Raw genomic sequence first — 20,155 nt, 5'->3', positions numbered from 1 at the left:
AATCGAGGGCAATGATAATAATCTGGCAGTGTTGGAACGAGATTCAGAGTTGTTTCTCGCGGAACGATGATTGATTGTGGATGCTTATGAATCTTTTCTGGGCTCACTCAATGGCGTCAATGCCAGATTTAGCAATGCCATTCTAGATCACACACGCGTATTCAAATGGAGCAAGACATATTGTGGTGTACAGTTTGTGGAAGGCTGTAGGAGAACTGAATTTTTGAGAGATTCTATTAACGCAGCCGAGAGAACGAAGGCCACGCATAACACCACGTTAAGTGTGAGCAAAAAAAATATAGCATGTTTTCAAAAAGAGCACCAACATAACCGAATTCATAAACCTAACATAATGACATGGTATTGACACAGTATGAAAATGACATGATGGATGTTTTGCGAGATATACCCAATCACGAATTCGGTATTTCAGGTATTCAGTCAAACAGCTATCTGAAACAGAAATTATTAACAAGGTCATCATACATATCAGCTCGAATAGATCACCGCAATAAAGTTGAAGTTCCATCATGTCACACCAAATGTTTTCATGACTCATTCATACCCAGAACTTGTGTCAGTTGGAATAATCTTCCCCATCACATCGCTTATATAAAATATGTTTCGTAAAAATATTAATCTTCTCTAAATGTTTGTACATATATATATATATATATATATATATATATATATATATATATATATATATATATATATATATATATAGTACATATGTGTGTATATATAAGGTTATTATTGTTGGCATACGTTTTTTCTTATCAAATTGTTGTCCTTTATGCCTACTTTGTTTCACTTACTTATCTGCTGTGAGTTTTTTCCTTGCTGTTTCCCATTGCTACCGTTATGTATATCTCCACTCCCCTCTGTAATGCCCTGGGGCCCTGAGGGTACAATAAACAAATAAATACATAAATGTTATTTTTATCATACCATTCCGAGAAAGCACAAATCTGACTGCAGGAAGTGACAGTCATTAATTGAATGCATTTACTTAAATATGTTGATGTCATCAGCATACAGGAGAAAAGAATAACAAATTCCAAAAGAAATATTGTTAACGTAAATTAAAAATGAGAGTGTGCCTGATACCAACACTCGAAGAAATACTCAAGTCACTTTGTACAAGAATAACGTTTGGCCATTTATGGCAACATAACAGGATCTATTGAGCAGATAGCTCTCCAGGAGATTCACAACAGTCGAGTCAACATGAAAGTATGAAAGTTTAACTAAAAACAGTAAGTGGCTGACTACGTCAAAAGCCTTGCTCAGGCGACAGTAGACTACGTCAACCTGTCCTCTCTGAGAAATATGTGGGTTGATTTGCGTCATGATCGAGTAAAATCTGTGGTAGTTGAGCAGGCAAAAAAGGACCGGTGTTGATTAAGAATCAGTGCGTTATGCACGCTAAAATTCAATATGTTGTGAAGAGCCAACTCAAAGATATTTGATGTGGCACACAATAGATAAATTGAGCGATATTGAGAAACAAGTGTTGCAGTCCGACCTAAATACTAAAAAAACGTGCACAGTTTTCTACTTGCTCGGATATGTGGAAGCGCTCAGACAGTTGTTAGATAGTGTAGTCAGTTTTAACATACCACCAGGCTAACATACCACCAGAAGCATAGCGGAAAGGATGACATCTTAGTCACACGATAAGGATAGTTTTAACCACTTATTGCAAGAGCAAGATTAGTTCAGCTTTTCATCCAGCAGAGACGACTAGATGTGCTAACTGTCTTGGGCTGTTGTACTATTTGAGTCTGATAGACTGAGGTCCTGTAAGAAGATGAAAAATTGTGGCAGAACAGCCAGCGACGGCATGCACTTGGACACTATCCGAGTCTAGTAGCCTGGAGTACTGCCCACTTTTGCCAAACCGTTTGCGCATATACTTCCAAAACTCAGCTGGTTCGTCAAAGATTTTTGAATCATACAATACATACTGTGGTTCATTTTATACAAGCGTTTCCAGAGAGCTCTTCAATCCACATGTTGAACAGAAAACGTTTAGCCCACTTGTGCACGCGATCTTTTTGCTTCAGTGCACTAATTAGTTCAGGGAGAAAACTAGATGGAATATTTACAATCTTTATGTATGTATACGGTATAAACTTACGCATGCCGTTTAATACAAGCTCTATAAACTGCTCAACTTGGTCATCAACATTTGATTTGTCAGTAACCTGTGACCAATCAACGGCTGACAAGTAATAATAAAAACCGATTAGTCCCCTCTCTTGAAAGCAAGCTTTCGAGATGGGTTAAAATAACTACCGTAGCTCGTAGTTTCGGCCCATACAGATAATCTAACATAAAGTGGTTTCTGAAATTTGTCAGGACGAACAAGAGAGATGTAGGGGCATGAAACTTCAACGGCTTGATCGTTTGACTGACAAAGGTTGAAGACGTATTCCTTGCAATGGACGACTGTGTTAGGTTAGAATAGAGAATTAAACAGCACAAAATCCAAAAGCAGGCTTCACTTTTTCACAATTTATTAGAGTGAGAAAAAATACGCGTTCCCTTGTCAGTCCATGTACAATTACCTCACCAAGAAAAATCATTCTGTTCCCAGCATGAGACGATATCGCATGTTCAGTAAAAGATATGACATCGTAAACACGGCAAGGAATATGCTGGGTGGTAGATAGAAACATCCAATCATCCAATTTTCAAGGCGTTCAAGGCTGATTTCTACCAAAATTCATTGTTCTAAAGATTCCAAGTCTTTCCGTCTAACATATTCCAGCGAACTGTCAATGTCATTCAGCACGCCACCACCTTTCTGTTTAGTTGTTCTGAAATCTCGGTCACTGCGGAAAGTGGAAAAGATCAGAAGGAAAAAGTCAGATGAGGGAATTTCAGGGCCCAGCCAGGTTTCATAAATAGCGACAATAGGAAAAGAAGACGAAAGAACATAATCACAAAAATTCGTTTGTCTTGCTACGTAGACCACGGGCATTCGCTAGAGAATGTCTACGTTACACGGCTCTTTCAATACTATAGGCACTAGCTCAGAAGGATGAAACATATTGTCGTTCAGCACCCCGCAAAAAAACTTCAAGAGGCATCCCAGAGGTCACATCGGAGGGTCGTTCAAGTACTGTAGTGTTTCCTCGTCAACCTCAATGTAATAAAAAAATAACTGAAATATAGTTTAAAGGCGCCAGCACCAAATGAAAGAGAGATGGATTGAAGTAAAATATTCTTTGATGTCAGCAGCAGTCGTGTCCGGACTCAGCTTCGAAACGAAAATGGCCAGAGGCCGCTGCGACTGTTAAACAACAGAAAGAGCCGAAGTGGTCATTGCACAAAACGAGGCAGGTTTCTTTTTTGCAGCGCTTTCAGGTGGAATCACAACTGCAGAATAGGCGGTCGCAGGAATCACGCTGCGTCGCTCAAACGTGTCTTTATTTTGCGTTGAATTCGACGGTGAGAGAATAAAGAAGAGAGGCTGTCCGCAGTACGCAGGCTGCTTGGAAATCGAAGACCGCTCACCGTTCTCCCGCGCTGGGAGGGCTACAGCTGCATTCACTGGCACGCTGGCCGCGCGGTTCCTCAACACTTCGAAACTAATACTTACGCAGGCGCTCGTTTTCTTCGCGTAGTTCGGATACCTCATCGCTGAGGAATCAGATGCCCTCCAACGCATCGAGGAGGAAGTAGAGCAGACCGGCGACATCGCCACCCATAGCAGCGCACGTGTATAGAGGGAACCTGTTTCTGAGCTGCATTCCTCTCGTCAGCGATCCACGGCGTCAGTTTCGCTAGGCTCGGCGTCAGCATAGCTTTGTATCACACTAATTTGAGCGAAGTTATTGTAATCCACACTTTAGAAGTTGCACCTCTTCGTCAGGCCAGGTTACACGCTTGGCGTGAACACGCTTAGAGCAACTTTCACAGCGAAAAAACTACTGCTTGTCAAAAAACGGGCTGGAACTCGGCAAGTATGCGTCCTATACTTTGGACGCGTGCTGAATAATATACTGGGTCTTACGTCGCAAAACTACGGCACGATTGAAAGACGCCGTAGTGAATGGCTCCAGGACTTTTTATCATATAGTGTTCTTTAACGCGCACTGACATCGCGCATTACACGAGCCTCTACCATCAGTTCGCCTCCATCAAAACCCGACTGCCCTGAACGGGACCCAGCTCACGACTTTTGGGTGAGCAGCCGAGCACCGTTGCCGCTCTTTCGCTGACCCTGAAGGTTGCAGGTTTGCTCCATGCCGGGGGCAGTTGTGTTTTCGCCGACTTTGCTTTCTTCCCCTCTATATCACAATTATTACAGGATGCTTAAAACAGTTCAATAATGGCCTTACACCTTCATTGGTTTCAATATCTCCTGGTTCTCGCTAAAGTTATGCGTTAGGAGGCACACAAATGGCATTATGCGCTTTCTTTTTTTTTTTTCTAGCTCCCGCGACGCAGGTGGACCTTCACCACTCGGCGCAGTGGGTCATCTCGGCTTGTGAGTAGCAACGACCATGCGGGTGAGAAAAATGACTTCGCAGTTGTGGTAACACGTGTGGGATGCCTTTTGAAAATAGATTTTACATACCGCCTTTGTGACGTTTAAACAGGCTAAAAACAAATATAAACGTAAAAGTAAACGTGCACGCCTGTTTTTCAAGAAATTGGTGTGATATTTTCAAGGGCAAGTAATTGAATTTTGTCATAATTTATAACTTCTTGAAAGCAAGGACAGTAGATTCCTATCAGTATTTCATATAAAGAAATTGCATTAAAATATGTTTAACAAAAGTTTATATTTCGTTCAATAACTCTTACTTTGTATAGAAAAACAAATGCCATGAAATCTGAAACCTTTGTTGCATGGTTCTCATACCTTGTTTTGGCACTTGGATCAATTTATCATTTAATGTTTGTTTTCGATTTTTGCCAACTTTTTATGCCGTAAGGGTAGCGAACACATTACATTTTGGTCAAAAGTGATTGGGAAAAACTTAAGCAATTTTTAATTGCTCACTTTAAGAAACCTAACATACGTGTTTGCAAAATAACTAAGTCACTGCATTGCTATTTACGGGAAAATAGTAACTTAATTGCTCCCAAATGAACGTGCCGATTATCCCTAAGCCCTCAGCCCCCAGTGGCTGCGAGGTATCTGTCCAAGGTGGTGGTCAGACCTGCGACGCTGCATAGGGTGCTACGAATCTCTGGGTTCAGACAGGTCACGATTAGAAACTTGGCTACGTTCAACTGTAGAACACTACCTAGTGAGGCTGGTCTAGCTCTCCTACTTGAGAAATTAAAGGATTAAAGGGTGTCAAATGAGATGTGATAGGGCTCAACAAAGTTAGGGCACGGGAGGCTCGTACAATGCGGAAGAACAGACACGTCATATATGCTGCCATAGATTAGTTGGCAGAAAAGAACAAAAACTCACAAGCATTTCCCCGAGGGTGAACATGGTTAAGTGCGAATGCACGGGGTGATGCTATGAGGGGAAGGAAAGTTAAAATCCGTTGGCATTCGCCAGTGAGTTAACGTTAACTCCCCCGTGTGATCACATTGCGATCTCCAGGAACCATTAGACCCTCTCGGGAAATCTTGGTGAGTTTACGCGTATATGTGAAAGTAAATTCGCACTATAATGATGTTTATGTCCACGGCCCGCTTCGCCCGCCTGCGCTCGGCATCACGGGCCCTTCGCCGCGCTGCCTTGTCTTCAACCGGCGCCACATCATCAGCGACGCGTGCAATGCTCGCATTCGATTGCGTTGTACTCGTTGTTGAAGGTATCGCAGTCGAAGTTGATGCCTGCAATGGATCCATACCTATGACGACTTGCCGATTCCGAGCAAGTCGTGGCTGCGCGCGCAGCCATGGAGCGGAGGGGGGAGCGCGCGCAATCACGTGGTGTGTGACGTCGCTGCGCCATTGCTACAGACGCTCATCTCCGCTCCTCACGCCGTTGCTAGGGGAGAGGAGGAGGCGCATCGCGGACGACGGATTCAGGGTCGCTTATAAAGGGCATCCGCACTTAAAATATTCCTGGCAACGTGAAAAAGTACTACATAATCAGTAAGAGGGTGACAGGTATCATAATTGGGTTTAACAAAAGGTAAAGGTGAAGGTGGCACAAGCCTAGGCGCCTACAACGAGCCGTGATGATATCAAGCCACGATGATGCCAAAGTAGGCAATAAGCGGGCCGGAGACCATGCAGTAGAGGAATATGGCATCGGCTTTAGAAATGTCAGATGGGAGTTATTGGTAAAGTTCGCCGAATGTACTAATTTACAGATCTTGAATAAATTCTTCAGAAAGCAGGCTAACCGTAAGTGCACGTAGGGAAGTCCTAATGACGAAACTAGAAATGAAATAGATTTCATTCTGCGTGCACACCAAGGCATTATTTGGCTAGATTTGATTCAGTGACCAAAGAAGGGTAAGAGGTCGTATTCTCCCAGAATTAAAAAAAAACAATGCGTAAACTGATACGCCAGAAAACAATAATAAGGTATCGATGAGAGGGAAAGTACAGGAATTTACCGTTTTACTTCAGAATAGATTTGTGGTTTTAAATGAAGTAACTGACGTAAGCGCTGACAGAACGAACGATAACCTTACTAGTATCATCAAAGAGTGTGCAAAGGAAGTCGGAGGCACAGTCACTATAGACAGGACTCAGGCATACTATGTCAGGAGACAAGAAATCTCATAAAAAGACGCAAATCCTCAAAGCCTCAAATATAACCGACCAAATGGAGCTAGTAGAGCCTTCAAAGTTAATGAAGAGGCGTAAGGTAGCCGACATCAAAAGGTACCCCATGGAGAGAATTGAGCAGGCTGCAAAGGCGCCAGAAGACTTAAATCTGCAAAAGCGAACTTGTGCATAGCAAAAATCGGACTTATGCATTAAGAAACAAGGAAGGCAATGTCATAACAAATACGAAGAGGATATTTGAGGTGATGGAGTTTAGTGAACCAAATCAACAAGCAGTATTTTGTACAAGCTACTCTACAATATACCAGATTCATACCATCAATAACGTGGTACAGAATGAGCGGAATACAACCAAACCTTATACATAGCCTTCACAGACTACGAGAAGGCATTTGACCCAGTCTAGACGTCTGCAGTGATGCAGGCACTACGGAATCAGGTTATGGACGAACTCTACATACTGGAAGAAATCTACTGCGTATTTACAGCCACGTACCCAAAGGAAGCGACAGGATTCTAATAAATAAAGGTGTAGGGCAGGAAGACAGGATCTCTCCAATGCTCTTTTCCACGGATTTACACTAGGTTTCCAGGGTCTTCGATTGACAAGAGTCAGGAATTAAAGTTAATAAAGAGCATCTTAGTAACCTGTGATTCGCTGATAATATTGCCTTGATGTGTAACTGAACTGGACATGGAAACAAAAGAGTAGGTCTGAAAATTAGTGTGCATATAATGTGCAACAGTGCTGGCACAAAGAGCACTTTGCGATAGGTGGAGAGACACTGGCAGTTGTAAAGAAATATGTCTACTTATGACAGGTAATAACCACGGAGCCGAACTGTGAGTGAAATAACTAGAAAAATAAAGATGGGTGGATCACATTCGGCAAGCATTCTCAAATTCTGAATCTACCACTAACCCTGAATGGGGAACTATGTAACAGCTGCCTTTTGCCGGTACTTACCTACGAAGGAGAAACCTACAGGCTTACAAAGAGGGTTCAGTTTGAATCGAGGACGACGCGGCGAGTGATAGAAATGAAAATGATGGGTGTAACCTTAAGAGACGAGAAGAGGGCAGAATGGGTCAGGGAAGAAACCAGTGTTGAGGATATCATAGTTGAAATCAAGAAGTAGTGGACATGGGCCGGGCACGTAGCACGTAGGCAGATCAACCGCTGGTCATTAAGGGTAACTGACAGGATTCCCAGGGAAGTCAAACGCACGAAGGGGAGGCTGAAGGTTACGTGGTCCAATGAGATGAAAAAGTTCGCAGGTATAACGTGGCAGCAGAAAGCGCAAGACAGCGTTGATTGGTGGTGTGGAGCTTGGGCTAGTTGGTATGGCATGATGATAGTTATAGCTCGAGAACAAAACGACGACGTGTCTTTCGTGTCCTTCTTGTCTCTGTGTCGTCGTTTTGTTCTCGCGCTATAACTATCGTTTTGATTTGTGGATCATGAGAGAGGCGTTTGTGATGCAGTAGGCGTAGTCAGAATGATGATGATAATAATGATGATGAAGTAGTTTTATTTACCTTTAGGCTTTTGTGTTAACGAACCTGTAAACTATTATTTGTCATTTGTAAGAGCGTATAGCCCGCAGCTGACTTTAGTCAGTACGTTTATTTGGGGGGAGAGCCTATTTGCACCTTGAGAGTTTGGGGTCACGTCATCTGAACAGAAAAATCACGGGTGATGTCACTTGTATTATGCCATAGAGCGGCACCTCACTGTCCGCCATGGCCGTGGCAGTGTCGATGCTGGTAACATAGCGACAAATGCAAAGCGGCATGGCGTATAGGTTACTGTGGCCCAGGCAGACTTGTGCAAGTTACAGAAAATAAGTAATCGATTACGATTAACATTACTTCCATTAGATGTATTTGACAGCAGTGGCCAATCGCAGCCCCAGGAGAATAACTGAGGAATCGCAGAAACCTAATCAATTACTTTTTCATTACAATAACATTGTCGTAACACAGTAACACAAGTCTACTGAAACTGCAAGGAACTACTGTTGCTTTTATGGTAGAAAGAAGGCTGGAGGATCGCGTAAAGGCTAGGAAGCTCTGTGACATTGTACTAAGCGTGGTTAACTTTCCACAGGAGTTGTTTTTTTTTTTTGTTGAAGTTTTCTCATTTTCTCTTATGTTTTCTTGTCAAGAGTTTAGCTCTTGCTCTGAACACTGAATGTATGCGTGGAGGGAGAGGGTGGTACTAAAATTCGGGATCTCTGGTCCTGAGTTACAACGACCAGACGATGCCCTGCACATCGTCTGGTCGTTGCGCGGGTCATCAATGCTAGTATCTATCTCTTCTATCAAACGTCACACTTTGCTCTTACAGCAGCTCGGGTAACGCACTGCAGAGAACGCCAAGAAAGGCGTAAAAAAAAGGCTCCGTCAAAACACCCGTCCTATCGGACCTACGGAGTGGTCACAAATTTTTCGGAACAAAAACTGCCGTATAAGACTCATACAAATTAATTTCGCTAAAGAAAAAAATTCTTTTCGCCTTTTCAGAAAGTAACGAGGCCTCCGAGAACGGCAATCCCGAGGATCCCGGCCCGAGCGGCGAACTCATCCGGAAACTTCGAGAGATGGAGGACGCCCTGACGTGCACCATCTGCATGAACCGGCACCGCCAGGTGGTGTTCATGTGCGGCCATACAACATGCCGCAAGTGCGCCGCCCGGATCGCCATCTGCCACATCTGTCGACGCCCCATCGAGCGAAGGATCCCACTTCATTAGGCTTCCAGTCGAGCCGCTGTGTAGGCACAAAGAAATTTTTGCTTTCTCAAATTTGCGTGTGCGTGAACTTGTGCCTTATTAGAGTGAAAGCCTGAGACGCCTCATCAAAAGGGACGATTGAGCGCAGAGGTCGGCGCCAACACCAGTGATGTAAAATTCACGCTATGACGTAGCCATAAGACGTCGTAATGACGTCGCGGATCACTACAATAAGTGATGTCATCATGGCGTCATTTGCCACGTTGTGAGGTCAGGGATGCCATGACGTGATAACGTCAGGGAACACGATGTCACGCAATGACGTCATAACGTCATCGCGTGACAACGTCCCTTGGTTAAAGGTGGGTCATTAAAGGAGGCTATGCTAAAGCAGGTGGTTTGCAGAAGCCTTGCAATGCCTCCTAACGCGAGAGCAGTGTAAAACCATGTTAGGTACGGAGAGGTTTCAGGTGGGCGCAGGGCGGGGAAATATGAATACATATACAGAGATAAAAATAAGGTGGCTTTGGCTTTCCGGTCTTGTTGTACGAATGCGTAACGTACCCTGCCAGATAATTTAATGTTATTATCAACTCTATAAAATATAGTTATCTCGGGGGTCATCACGGTCACAAGCAGCTCATTTGTTTACGATTTCGAGTAGAATGTTGAAGCCAAACATTCGATAGGGCAATGAACAAATAATTTTAATTATGCACTCGAAGACGTGAGTTCAGCCGAATGAAGACCACCCTGCAGACGATCTTAAAGAGTAGATGTGCATTTTCCTTAAAATTTTTGCTAAATTTCAAGGGAATGACAGTTTTAATTTATGAAAAATATTTTCAAGAATTGAACAAAATTATTACCTTTCCGTTTCATCTGGGCTTTCTTTCAAAATATCGTCTACAATTCGGGGGCCTCATTTGCGATTATTTGCTTGTTTTTTCGGTAACATTTGGAAACGCTGATGCAATCCATCATTTGCCATTACTTTACAAGTTTCTTATCTCCGTTTGACAACTTTCATGGGAGAATAAGCGAAAGCCAAGCTTTATTTTCATGCTATGTCAGGTCGGAGAGGCTGGTGCCAGCATGACGGAATGTCCCCTGCTATTTCTTTTTGTCTTCACACTATATATCCTATAATTTGGCTTTCAGAATATTGTAAATAATTTGTACCGTCTCATTTTTGTCCAGTTCTACTCGAGGACATTAAGCGTGGCCCCTCAGAGAACCTGCGAGGCACAAAGCAGCAATGTGGCGCCCTCTAACAGAAAAAAAATCTAACAACGAACGCTTCTCTTTGGCGCCAGCCGAGAGATGGCCAACATGATTGATTGATTGATTTGTGGGGTTTAACGTCCCAAAACCACCATATGATTATGAGAGACGCCGTAGTGGAGGGCTCCGGAAATTTTGACCACCTGGGGTTCTTTAACGTGCACCCAAATCTGAGCACACGGGCCTCGACATTTCCGCCTCCATCGGAAATGCAGCCGCCGCAGCCGGGATTTGAACCCGCGACCTGCGGGTCAGTAGCCGAGTACCTTAGCCACTAGACCACCGCGGCGGGGCGGATGGCCAACATGTCCCAATGAATTCACTTATCCTAGCTTGCGCAATGATTGCTGATACTGGCAGAGAAACTTCCCAGGGGTAGTGATGGTTGCCTCGTGTGTGTGTGTGTGTGTGTGTGTGTGTGTGTGTGTGTGTGTGTGTGTGTGTGTGTGTGTGTGTGTGTGTGTGTGTGTGTGTGTGTGTGTGTGTGTGTGTGTGTGTGTGTGTGTGTGTGTGTGTGTGTGTGTGTGTGTGTGTGTGTGTGTGTGTGTGTGTGTGTGTGTGTGCGCGTGCGTGCGTGCGTGCGTGCGTGCGTGCGATGTAGTTTTTCCGAATTTGTCGCTTTCATAAAAAAAAGCGCTAGACATTTCCGTTCGTTGCGGCTCTCAAAAGCAAGCATTGTATAGGCATGCTACAGACGTAACAGAGTGCCTTATTCTATTTCCTTTTTCTTTCTTTTCCTCCCTAAAGTCGTAAAAAGTCCTATGGTGTGGTGTCAGGTCCTACTCACGCTGAATATCACAGACCTGTATGAATGTGTTGTTATTTCTTCATTTATTCACCAATTATGATGAGTTCAGTAAAGAGTTTGAGTTGGTTACAGTGTTGAGTTATGCAAAGAATATTATCAAACAACAGTAGCATAAGACACTAGCGCCAGAGTTTCCTCTAGTGTATATTAGGAAACTCTATGGTTGAAACTACTGTTGGTCCATCGCATCTACTCGAGTCAAGAAAAGCGTCAAGTCATGTAAAAGTCGAATAAAGACGCCCTCGACTGAATTCCAAACGCCCGATAATTGGTGGCCAGTGAACGGTTCAGCAGAGCTAGCAGTCGGTTTTTGCTAGCAGAGGCGGCCTGCGTCGACTTTGAGAGGCGAGAAAGGGGAGGAGGAACAGCGACAATTGGCACGAGACACGAGCACGCGCGGGGGGGGGGGGTAAAATGTTACTGTAAGCTGGCTAGCGTTTTGGTTCATCACCTTCTCGTAGTATCCTGGCAAAGAAACTTGACTGTAGGCTTCTTTGCACCAAGGCACAAAATGAGGCGAAGCCTGCTTTACAAAAACGAGCAGTGTCGTATACGAATACAACCGAAGAGCGAGTCATTAGAAATGGCATGCTGTCACACCGGTCCCGTTAATTAGGGAGGCGATCGCCGGGCTAATTCCAAGAGCCGAAGTATCGGCCCCCCGAACCGCACCACGAAAGGGTGGACAATTTAGAAGTGGTCCTTATTGGCGCGCCACTCGAAACAACGGACACAGACAACAATTCACACTACAATGCAGTCGCATGCATTTAACAACCAAGACACTTAAAGACTAAAGAGATAAAAACCTATTCAGTCCAAAGTCCTTGGAACAAACGTCTGAATGATACTCTTCCGAGAATCACTCACTGAAAGTCCAGCGTTGTTGTCGTTCCGCTGCCCCCTGAAGTTTCTCTTCCAGGAAACCTCGCCGAAGTTTCTCTTCCAGGAAACCTCGCGTCTTCAAATGGCCACTCTCCAAGCTTCAAACTTCTTCGCCGGAAAACGTCGGCTTCACACACGCAGCTGTTGCCACGCGTCTTCGCTCGATAGCGGTAGACACACGCTCTTGCCTGTAGCTCGAGCCTTCACCCCTCAGGTGCAAATCATCTTCTTCTCCCGCTTTGTCTCTACGGACAAAACCTTCGCCGACTACACGGTGGCATACCCTACGCGCTCTGGCGCTAACTTCCGTCTTCTCCTCCTCTCATCTCCGCTGCTCGATTAAATACCTTCCGCACGACATTCCAGAAGGTTCTCGTCATTTCGTCGGCGCGATACGCAGCGAAGGCTGGGGAGAGGCGAGACGGTTCGAATGCCCTCCGCGTCGGATGACTCAACTCGGTCTGACCACGCCTATTTCCTTCTGGAACTTTCCAGCGCTTGCTAGGCCGCCGTTGTGGGGTGAGGAGGTTCGTCAGCGAAGCCACGCTTCCGAGAGGAGAGCGCGCGCCCCGGGGAGCCTTGGATGTTTGTTTTCTTTTTTTTCTCTTTTGACCTCGCGGCGTTTCTCCCGCCCGTTATCGCAAGAATTTGGCGGCGCGCCCATTTGTAGCGCTCGTTCTGTGACACATGCAAATGACTATGCGCCTGATCTTGCTGCCAGGTTTTATGAACGCGGTAGGGTGGGGAGCAGATGAGGAGAGACTCTGCTGCGCTTGTTGGCGGAAACGACTTCGTGAGGGAGTGGGCTGCGCGAGCCGTCTGCCATTGCTTTACAATCCACTGACCTCCACTAAAAAGGCTGGATGCCGCATCCCTACTCTCTATTGCGGACGCTTCTGAAGCTACCGGAAGGTCACTTCACTGTCCCGGAAGCTGGCGTCTTCAGGCCGCTTTAGGCGTGTAATGGATATATTACCTGGTACCAGTTGTTGTGATCACATAATTTCTGTGTTTTCGTTTTACAATATAACATTATCGCGGTCATCCAATGCTACGCGAAAAATGGCAGACACTGTAACTACGGCGTCCAAAAGGGTGGGTTGTTGTATTGTACAATTAGTTCATGTCAGAATTAGAGTGCGCGAAACGGTGGGGGGCTGTAATCTACAATTGGTGCATGCAACGGCATTCGAAATGGCGGGGTGCTATAATCTACAATTAGTGCATGCATATTAACACAATTGCACAGCCCTAGTATCTGTCTTATCTAGTGCATGCAACTAACCCTACGATTAGGCATCGCTTGGAACACCGACTAACGATACACGAAAAGTGACAGACTCCGTAGCGACGCCGTTCAAATATGGCACAGTGCTGTGCTGTTACGTACAACGTTCTACCACTACTCCTTAGTCAAGTGACAAAGAAAAAATTATCACGGACTTTTTTTACGAGAGAAAAAAAAGAAATGAGTATAATGGTGACCAGAAGCACGAAGGTTTGTCTTTTGTGAGTGATCCGGGAAAGAAAACAATGTTGCGACGACATCATTTGGAAGATGAGTTTTTGGAACAAAGTGGTCTCAAAACATGACTCTGCAAAATGGTCACCATAAGGTCTGCTTCCTAGAGACTGCATCCAATTGTCTCTATTTTGAGTTACTGACCCACTTCTCGCATATTGCAGGCTTCGAGCGTGGTAAACTGCATATCAAAAAACCAAATACCTTCAACATGCTTCTTCGACAAAAAGATAGGCAGTCAAACACGATAATTTCCTCGCAGAATGCGTAAAACTTAATTGAATTATTAAGTTATTATGCGTAAAATGTCTTCGTGACGACATTTTCGCTCCATTCGTAAAGTTTGCTGCTCTATACCTGCCAGGATTTCATTTAAAAAAGTGTTAAGCACTGGCGACCGCAGCAGGCGACTGTATGGTGGTGGCTTCCAGCACACCAATGGCGTCTTACTGTGGCTTCAACCACGCGCGCTCGATCCGCCATCCTGCTCCCCCTAGTATAGATCAGTGCGGCGATCCCGCCCGCAGGGAGCACGCACTTGTTTTCCTCGGCGCGATTGGACGGTGCAAGAAGCTTCGATGGCGATGGCTGAATGCGGGAATAAAGGAGCTTCGCTCTTCAAAAAGTTTTTGCAATACGTGGTATTTAAGCGAAGCTTTTAAATATTTACATATTTCGGTGGTGGAGCAGTGAGGTAGTAGGCGAAAAACCTGGTGAATGTATGAAAATGCGGCTGTTCAAGGCGCGCCAGTCGTATGCTTGAATATATCTGCTCTTTTTTAATAACAGAGACTCTCTCGATCATGAGATGTCTGCGATCAGTTGTTTCTGACATTCTTCTTCTTGTTTACAGTTGGCGCTTCCCGTTTTTTTCGCTCTCTGCCTCTTATACGGCCAACTAACTTCAGAAAAGCTATAGACAGCTGTGTGAGACACTACATAAACTGAGGATAACTCCAAATACAACGCCTTATTTTTCTAGGTAGCTAAGTTCAAACAACAAACGTTTTGTTTGCTTGATCCGAGGATTGCAGCGTTTACTATGCGAGTACATGCGGGCATTATGTACCTGTTAGAAGAACCAAACTTCATTTTGCTGCACTAAGTAGCAAGCTGGAGGCACAGTATGTTTGTTTTTTAGTTCGTTACGCTGAAACATTCATTGCTATTTTGGGGTGTGGTGTGCATTATTTGCCTAGTTGGGAATACGGTCCTTTTCTGCGGTGCCTGCATTTTACAAAGCCAACACTTCACGCCGCCGTCATCAAATCATATAGCTGCAATGTCAACGTGCTCATCATACCATCATCATATTCAATTGTCCTCACACTATTCCTTAGTTAATTAGCTTGTTAGTCAGTCAGTTATTTAGTCGGTCGGTCGGTCGGTCGGTCGGTCGGTCGGTCGGTCGGTCGGTCGGTCGGTCGGTCGGTCGGTCGGTCGGTCGGTCGGTCGGTCGGTCGGTCGGTCGGTCGGTCGGTCGGTCGGTCGGTCGGTCGGTCGGTCGGTCGGTCGGTCGGTCGGTCGGTCGGTCGGTCGGTCGGTCGGTCGGTCGGTCGGTCGGTCGGTCGGTCGGTCGGTCGGTCGGTCGGTCGGTCGGTCGGTCGGTCGGTCAATCGGTCGGTCAATCGGTCGGTCGGTCGGTCGGTCGGTCACATTATTTTTTTACCTTGTCAATGTTTCATTTTTCTCTGTTTTTTTCTCCACTTGCATTAGAAGTAGTGTTGGCGCAGGTCAAGTTGTAACCTTGGCACGGCAATTTTTTCGCTACGCTGTGTAAAAACAACTTGCCGCATGCACTCCCACCCTTAGAATTTCACGACTTCGTGAAGGTATCCAACGGGCTTGCGAAGTGACGGAGATGCTCAGTCTTTCTGCCAATGTGAGACTAGCCCACTCCGTGCTCAAGCGCACCTTAAAGGACCATAGTAAAGATTTAGGGGCGAAGTTCCTGAAGCTGTCGGTTTTCCCCTCCTAGGTCGTCGTGGTACATGAACGCCTATTTCGATGACTCACTCAGGAGGTGCAGACGGGCGGATGGACAGACAGACAGACAGACAGAAAGACAGACAGACAGACAGACAGACAGACAGACAGACAGACAGACAGACAGACAGACAGACGGACGGACGGACGGACGGACGGACGGACGGACGGACGGACGGACGGATGGGCAGACTGATACGAATGGACGGACGAACGCACGGATCATTGAACAGACGGATGGATGCACGGACACATGCACGGACGGACGAAAGAATGGCCTATAACGGAGTGTAACGAAGCCGAAAGGCGGCGGCTGCAATTTAATGAAAAATAAATTCCAGGGACCCGTACACGTAGATTTAGGCACACGATAAAGAAACCCAGGTTTTCTCAATTGAGAGACGTCACAGTGAAGAGGTGTATCATGTTTTCGAGACGCATAACCCCAAATATTACTGTATGCCGGCTCTCTTTCTGCCTTCCTTCCCTTCGCATTCAGTGCCGTCATTCGAACAAACTTGACGGTGGGCTTTTTCACATAAAGACACTTACTGCGGCGAAGGACGCTTTAAAACAGGGCACCTCGTAGCTATCGGTGATAGTTCGCAGCCCTTCCGTATTTTTGGGGTACCACTAACGTTGGCGCAAAACATTCAAAATGTATTTGTGTGCAGGAACCCGACTTGAGGTGTAGTTACTTTGAGGGCTCAAAATTGTGTCCTATAAACCGTGTTAAAGTTGTTCTCGCTGAACCCGGCTGTTCCCTATCTCTAGCACCTGCTCGTCTGTACAATAGCGTGGTAGACAGGTGCAGAGAACACGTGTGATTGTCTCACCTTAGTCACATGTGCCAAAAGCAAAATTATCGGCGACTCCAACATAAAATCAGTACGATTAGGCAAAGGTGGTGCTCAGCCATGACTGATTGAACGTGCTTCTTCCACAGCTTCCTAATTATCGCTTTAAATAGGAGGGCACCGAAACAAGGTTAAGCTACACAATGCAGGCTTTAGCCAATTTATATTATGCGAGTGAACAAGTGCCTTAACCAACTCATTTGAAGCTCAAACGTAATTTACATTTCAATTTGTGCACTCAAATGAGCTTCTGTTGCAGTAACGTTGTACGCGCAGTGGAAATATTTACTCTGCACTCGCTACATGTCCACTTGTGGTCGTTAATCATGGACGCATATTATGCAAGAACCATTTGTTTTTCAAAATGTGGCACTGGTTTTCATTCGCGCTACACAACGTGTCAGTTAAAAAATGAAGGTTGAAAGGCTAGAATTTATTTTGTCACCTACAACATTCATGACAGCCAATGAATGATCCCCTAGGTAAAGTGTATTGCTATTTATATTTGTGGTTTTACATCCTAAAACCACCATGTAAATATGAGAGGTGCCGCAGCGAAGAGCTCCAGGGATGTCTACCTCGTGGGGTTCTTCAACGTTCGTCCAAATTTAAGCACACTGGCCTACAGCATTTTCGGCTCCATCAAAAATACAGCCACCGCAGCTGGGATTCCATCCCTAAGGAAAAAGTAGGGGACGTTATTTGCTGTGAATATAAAATGAATAGATAAAAATAAAAGCGTCCGAAAACACAATCTACTTGATTCCAGCAAAGACCCAATCTAAAGTCTTCGAATAACGAGTCCGATGCCCTACCGATTGAGCTACGGAGACCAGCGTACTTCAGTACGCGTTACTAGGTGAATCTGTGCATTTAAACCTGGGAGTGCTAGTGCCATTCATAGTTATGATGGCGAGTGAAGAAAGACCTTTTTTCACCTGTTCACGTCATCTAGCACGTGATCTTATCACTATCTGGAAGGTGACCAACGATTTCTTGCATACTACCTGAAGACATGTCTGCCTGAACTAGATCCTTGCTATGAATGAACAAAAGAGGGATGTATGCACTGAAGTCCAGGAAACTATCGACAACGGTATTTCCGGTAGTATAAGTGGCAACAAATTGAAGTGAACAAAAAGGCAACTGGTATACAACATGTAGAGTTGAGGTGAATAAACTTTTTTGTGCAACGGTTGCTGCGGTGCCCAGAAATAGAAAGCACTGAGTGTGTCATTCAAAGGTGACAGGTTTGGTCTCTGCTGCCGGCAAGTTGCTTGTCTATTCGTCCCCTTTTATTTCTTCGCACTTAAGTCATGGCTACGACAAATTACGTCCACTATACTTTCTTGTATTGTCTCTCGATTATCATCAACAGCCCTCCAATGTGTCTACGTGTGCACGAAGAGTATGTGTGCTGGTAAGTGGTATTATCTCGCTCCAATCCAAGCTTAGTATTACAGCGAAAGCTGTTTGGAGATCACAACAAGGGTCACGCGCGCCGTAGTTGTCTGCCGCCGGCGCTGGTGTCCGTAACAACTATCGTGCGAAATAATGAAAAAAACAACCTAGTAAGTATATAAAGACTACAAGAACAAGATGTGATTCAAACCCGGGCCCCTTGTGTACCAGCCCTGTGTTCTACCCTTACGGCAAGCATGTGCGTGAAACTCCGTTCCAAACGGACCCTAAGCAGACTTGATGTCGACTAAGCAATCGCGTTATTATTAATAAAAAAAGTGTTTTATTGCTACCAAGGAATACCCAGGGGTCACCCAATGTGAAACAAGTGGATCATCAAATGCTCAAACCTATTACTAAAACTTCCAGCACAATTCTTCATCATCGTCAGGCGCAGCATCCGAAAATTGCAAAAAATTTTCTAGCACGTTTGTAGCAGGTACTACATTTCTCCGAAGAATGACGAAGTGAATGACATCTTGAATACGTGTTTATACTACAGAACAATTATGATTATTTATGGTGTAGTGGGTACTCTGCAAGTGTGGTGAAAGCAGTTACCCAAAGAAGGCTTCAAAAAAGGCTTTTGAGGGCCGCTCTTCCAGATATTGCTGTGACTGTGTTGCGAGTTCTGCGCAGGCCTGGTAATTTTTTTTTACTAATTATACTTAATTCAGTCGATACTGCGGAAGTCAGTATGTCGAGTCTAATGTCGAACCATTTAAGGACATATAAACACCGCTGCCTATGACAGAGATGTTAATGGCTATAGCTAAGTCTATATATGGTGAAAACGGAGTGAAACACCTATGAAAACGTCCCAAAGTATTTACATCTCCGACGCACAGATGACTGTTCACAAACAATAGGTTTTCATCTATCGAAAAGCACATAGCCTACTGGCGTCAGCGTATTCACTGCGCAGACACGAAGCACTGGCCGAAAAACTCTGTTTGAAGTTTCAAAATGACGTTCTACAACCCGCCATTAACGTCCGTTCTGAATCGCGGGTGTTCATAATTTAATGTCTGGAGCACTAAAGAGGCACTGAAGAAAGTCCTAGGAGCATAAACAAGCTTTAAAATCTCTAATGGGACACTCTGGCGTAGCACGAATCTTCAGAATTTATGCTTAAGAAATAGCTTCTAAATACAGCCTACTTCAGCCTAAACACCTACCTAGATGAGCCGCTACGTGGGGATGTTCGTCCTTGCAACCCCTTAACTCAATGGCTAGCGCTTTTAAACACACACACACACACGCACACACACACACGCGCGCACACGCGCACGCACACACACACACACACTGTTTTAGCCTCTCGCTTCATTTGTTTCTTTTTTCATTCTCAATGGAATAACGGCACCCATTACTACTGCAAGCTCCCTACGATGAAAACGGTCTACAGCCGTTTTTCTTTCCTTCCTTCCTTCCTTTCTTTTTCTCTCCTTTTTTTCCCTAAAACAATCGTCATTCAGTCTTTTCGAAATTGAAACGCTATAAAAGGGCGGTTGCCCAAGCTTCAGGGAAATTTGGAGCCCTCCATTAGGGGTAAGCACGCTTTCAGCAGAACTTCTCCAGGTATTTAGTCTTTTCTTCATTCTTTTTATTTCCTGCTGCATGACCTTATCTTTATTATTTTAACACAACAGAGAGCTGTGCGGATTTGTGCTTCCAGTGGATATATCTGGAGCACCTTTAGAAACACCTTTAAATTTTTTATTGCAATAAGGATGGCAATGTGTGTGTGTGTGTGTGTGTGTGTGTGTGTGTGTGTGTGTGTGCGTGCGTGCGTGCGTGCGTGTGTGTGTGTGTGTGTGTGTGTGTGTGTGTGTGTGTGTGTGTGTGTGTGTGTGTGTGTGTGTGTGTGTGTGTGTGTGTGTGTGTGTGTGTG

At 44.9% G+C, this 20,155-nt stretch overlaps 1 protein-coding gene across 2 annotated transcripts in view; it reads left to right on the top strand.

The window, feature by feature from the left end:
• Nucleotides 1-9,534, top strand: part of LOC142803223 (uncharacterized) — a 40,496-nt gene extending 30,962 nt beyond the window's left edge. For both annotated transcript variants that reach the window (XM_075888325.1, XM_075888326.1), the window contains 2 exons: nucleotides 4,448-4,523; nucleotides 9,250-9,534. In XM_075888325.1, the coding sequence (XP_075744440.1) occupies nucleotides 4,448-4,523; nucleotides 9,250-9,479 (306 nt within the window). In that variant the 3' untranslated portion in view covers nucleotides 9,480-9,534. The remainder of the gene's footprint in view (nucleotides 1-4,447; nucleotides 4,524-9,249) is intronic.
• The last annotated feature ends 10,621 nt before the right edge of the window (nucleotides 9,535-20,155 follow it).

The sequence above is a fragment of the Rhipicephalus microplus genome, chromosome 3, assembly GCF_043290135.1.
Source record: "Rhipicephalus microplus isolate Deutch F79 chromosome 3, USDA_Rmic, whole genome shotgun sequence".
Taxonomy (NCBI): Eukaryota; Metazoa; Arthropoda; class Arachnida; order Ixodida; family Ixodidae; genus Rhipicephalus; species Rhipicephalus microplus.
Note: the sequence above shows the minus strand (reverse complement) of the source record. Positions and strands in the feature narration are given on the sequence as shown.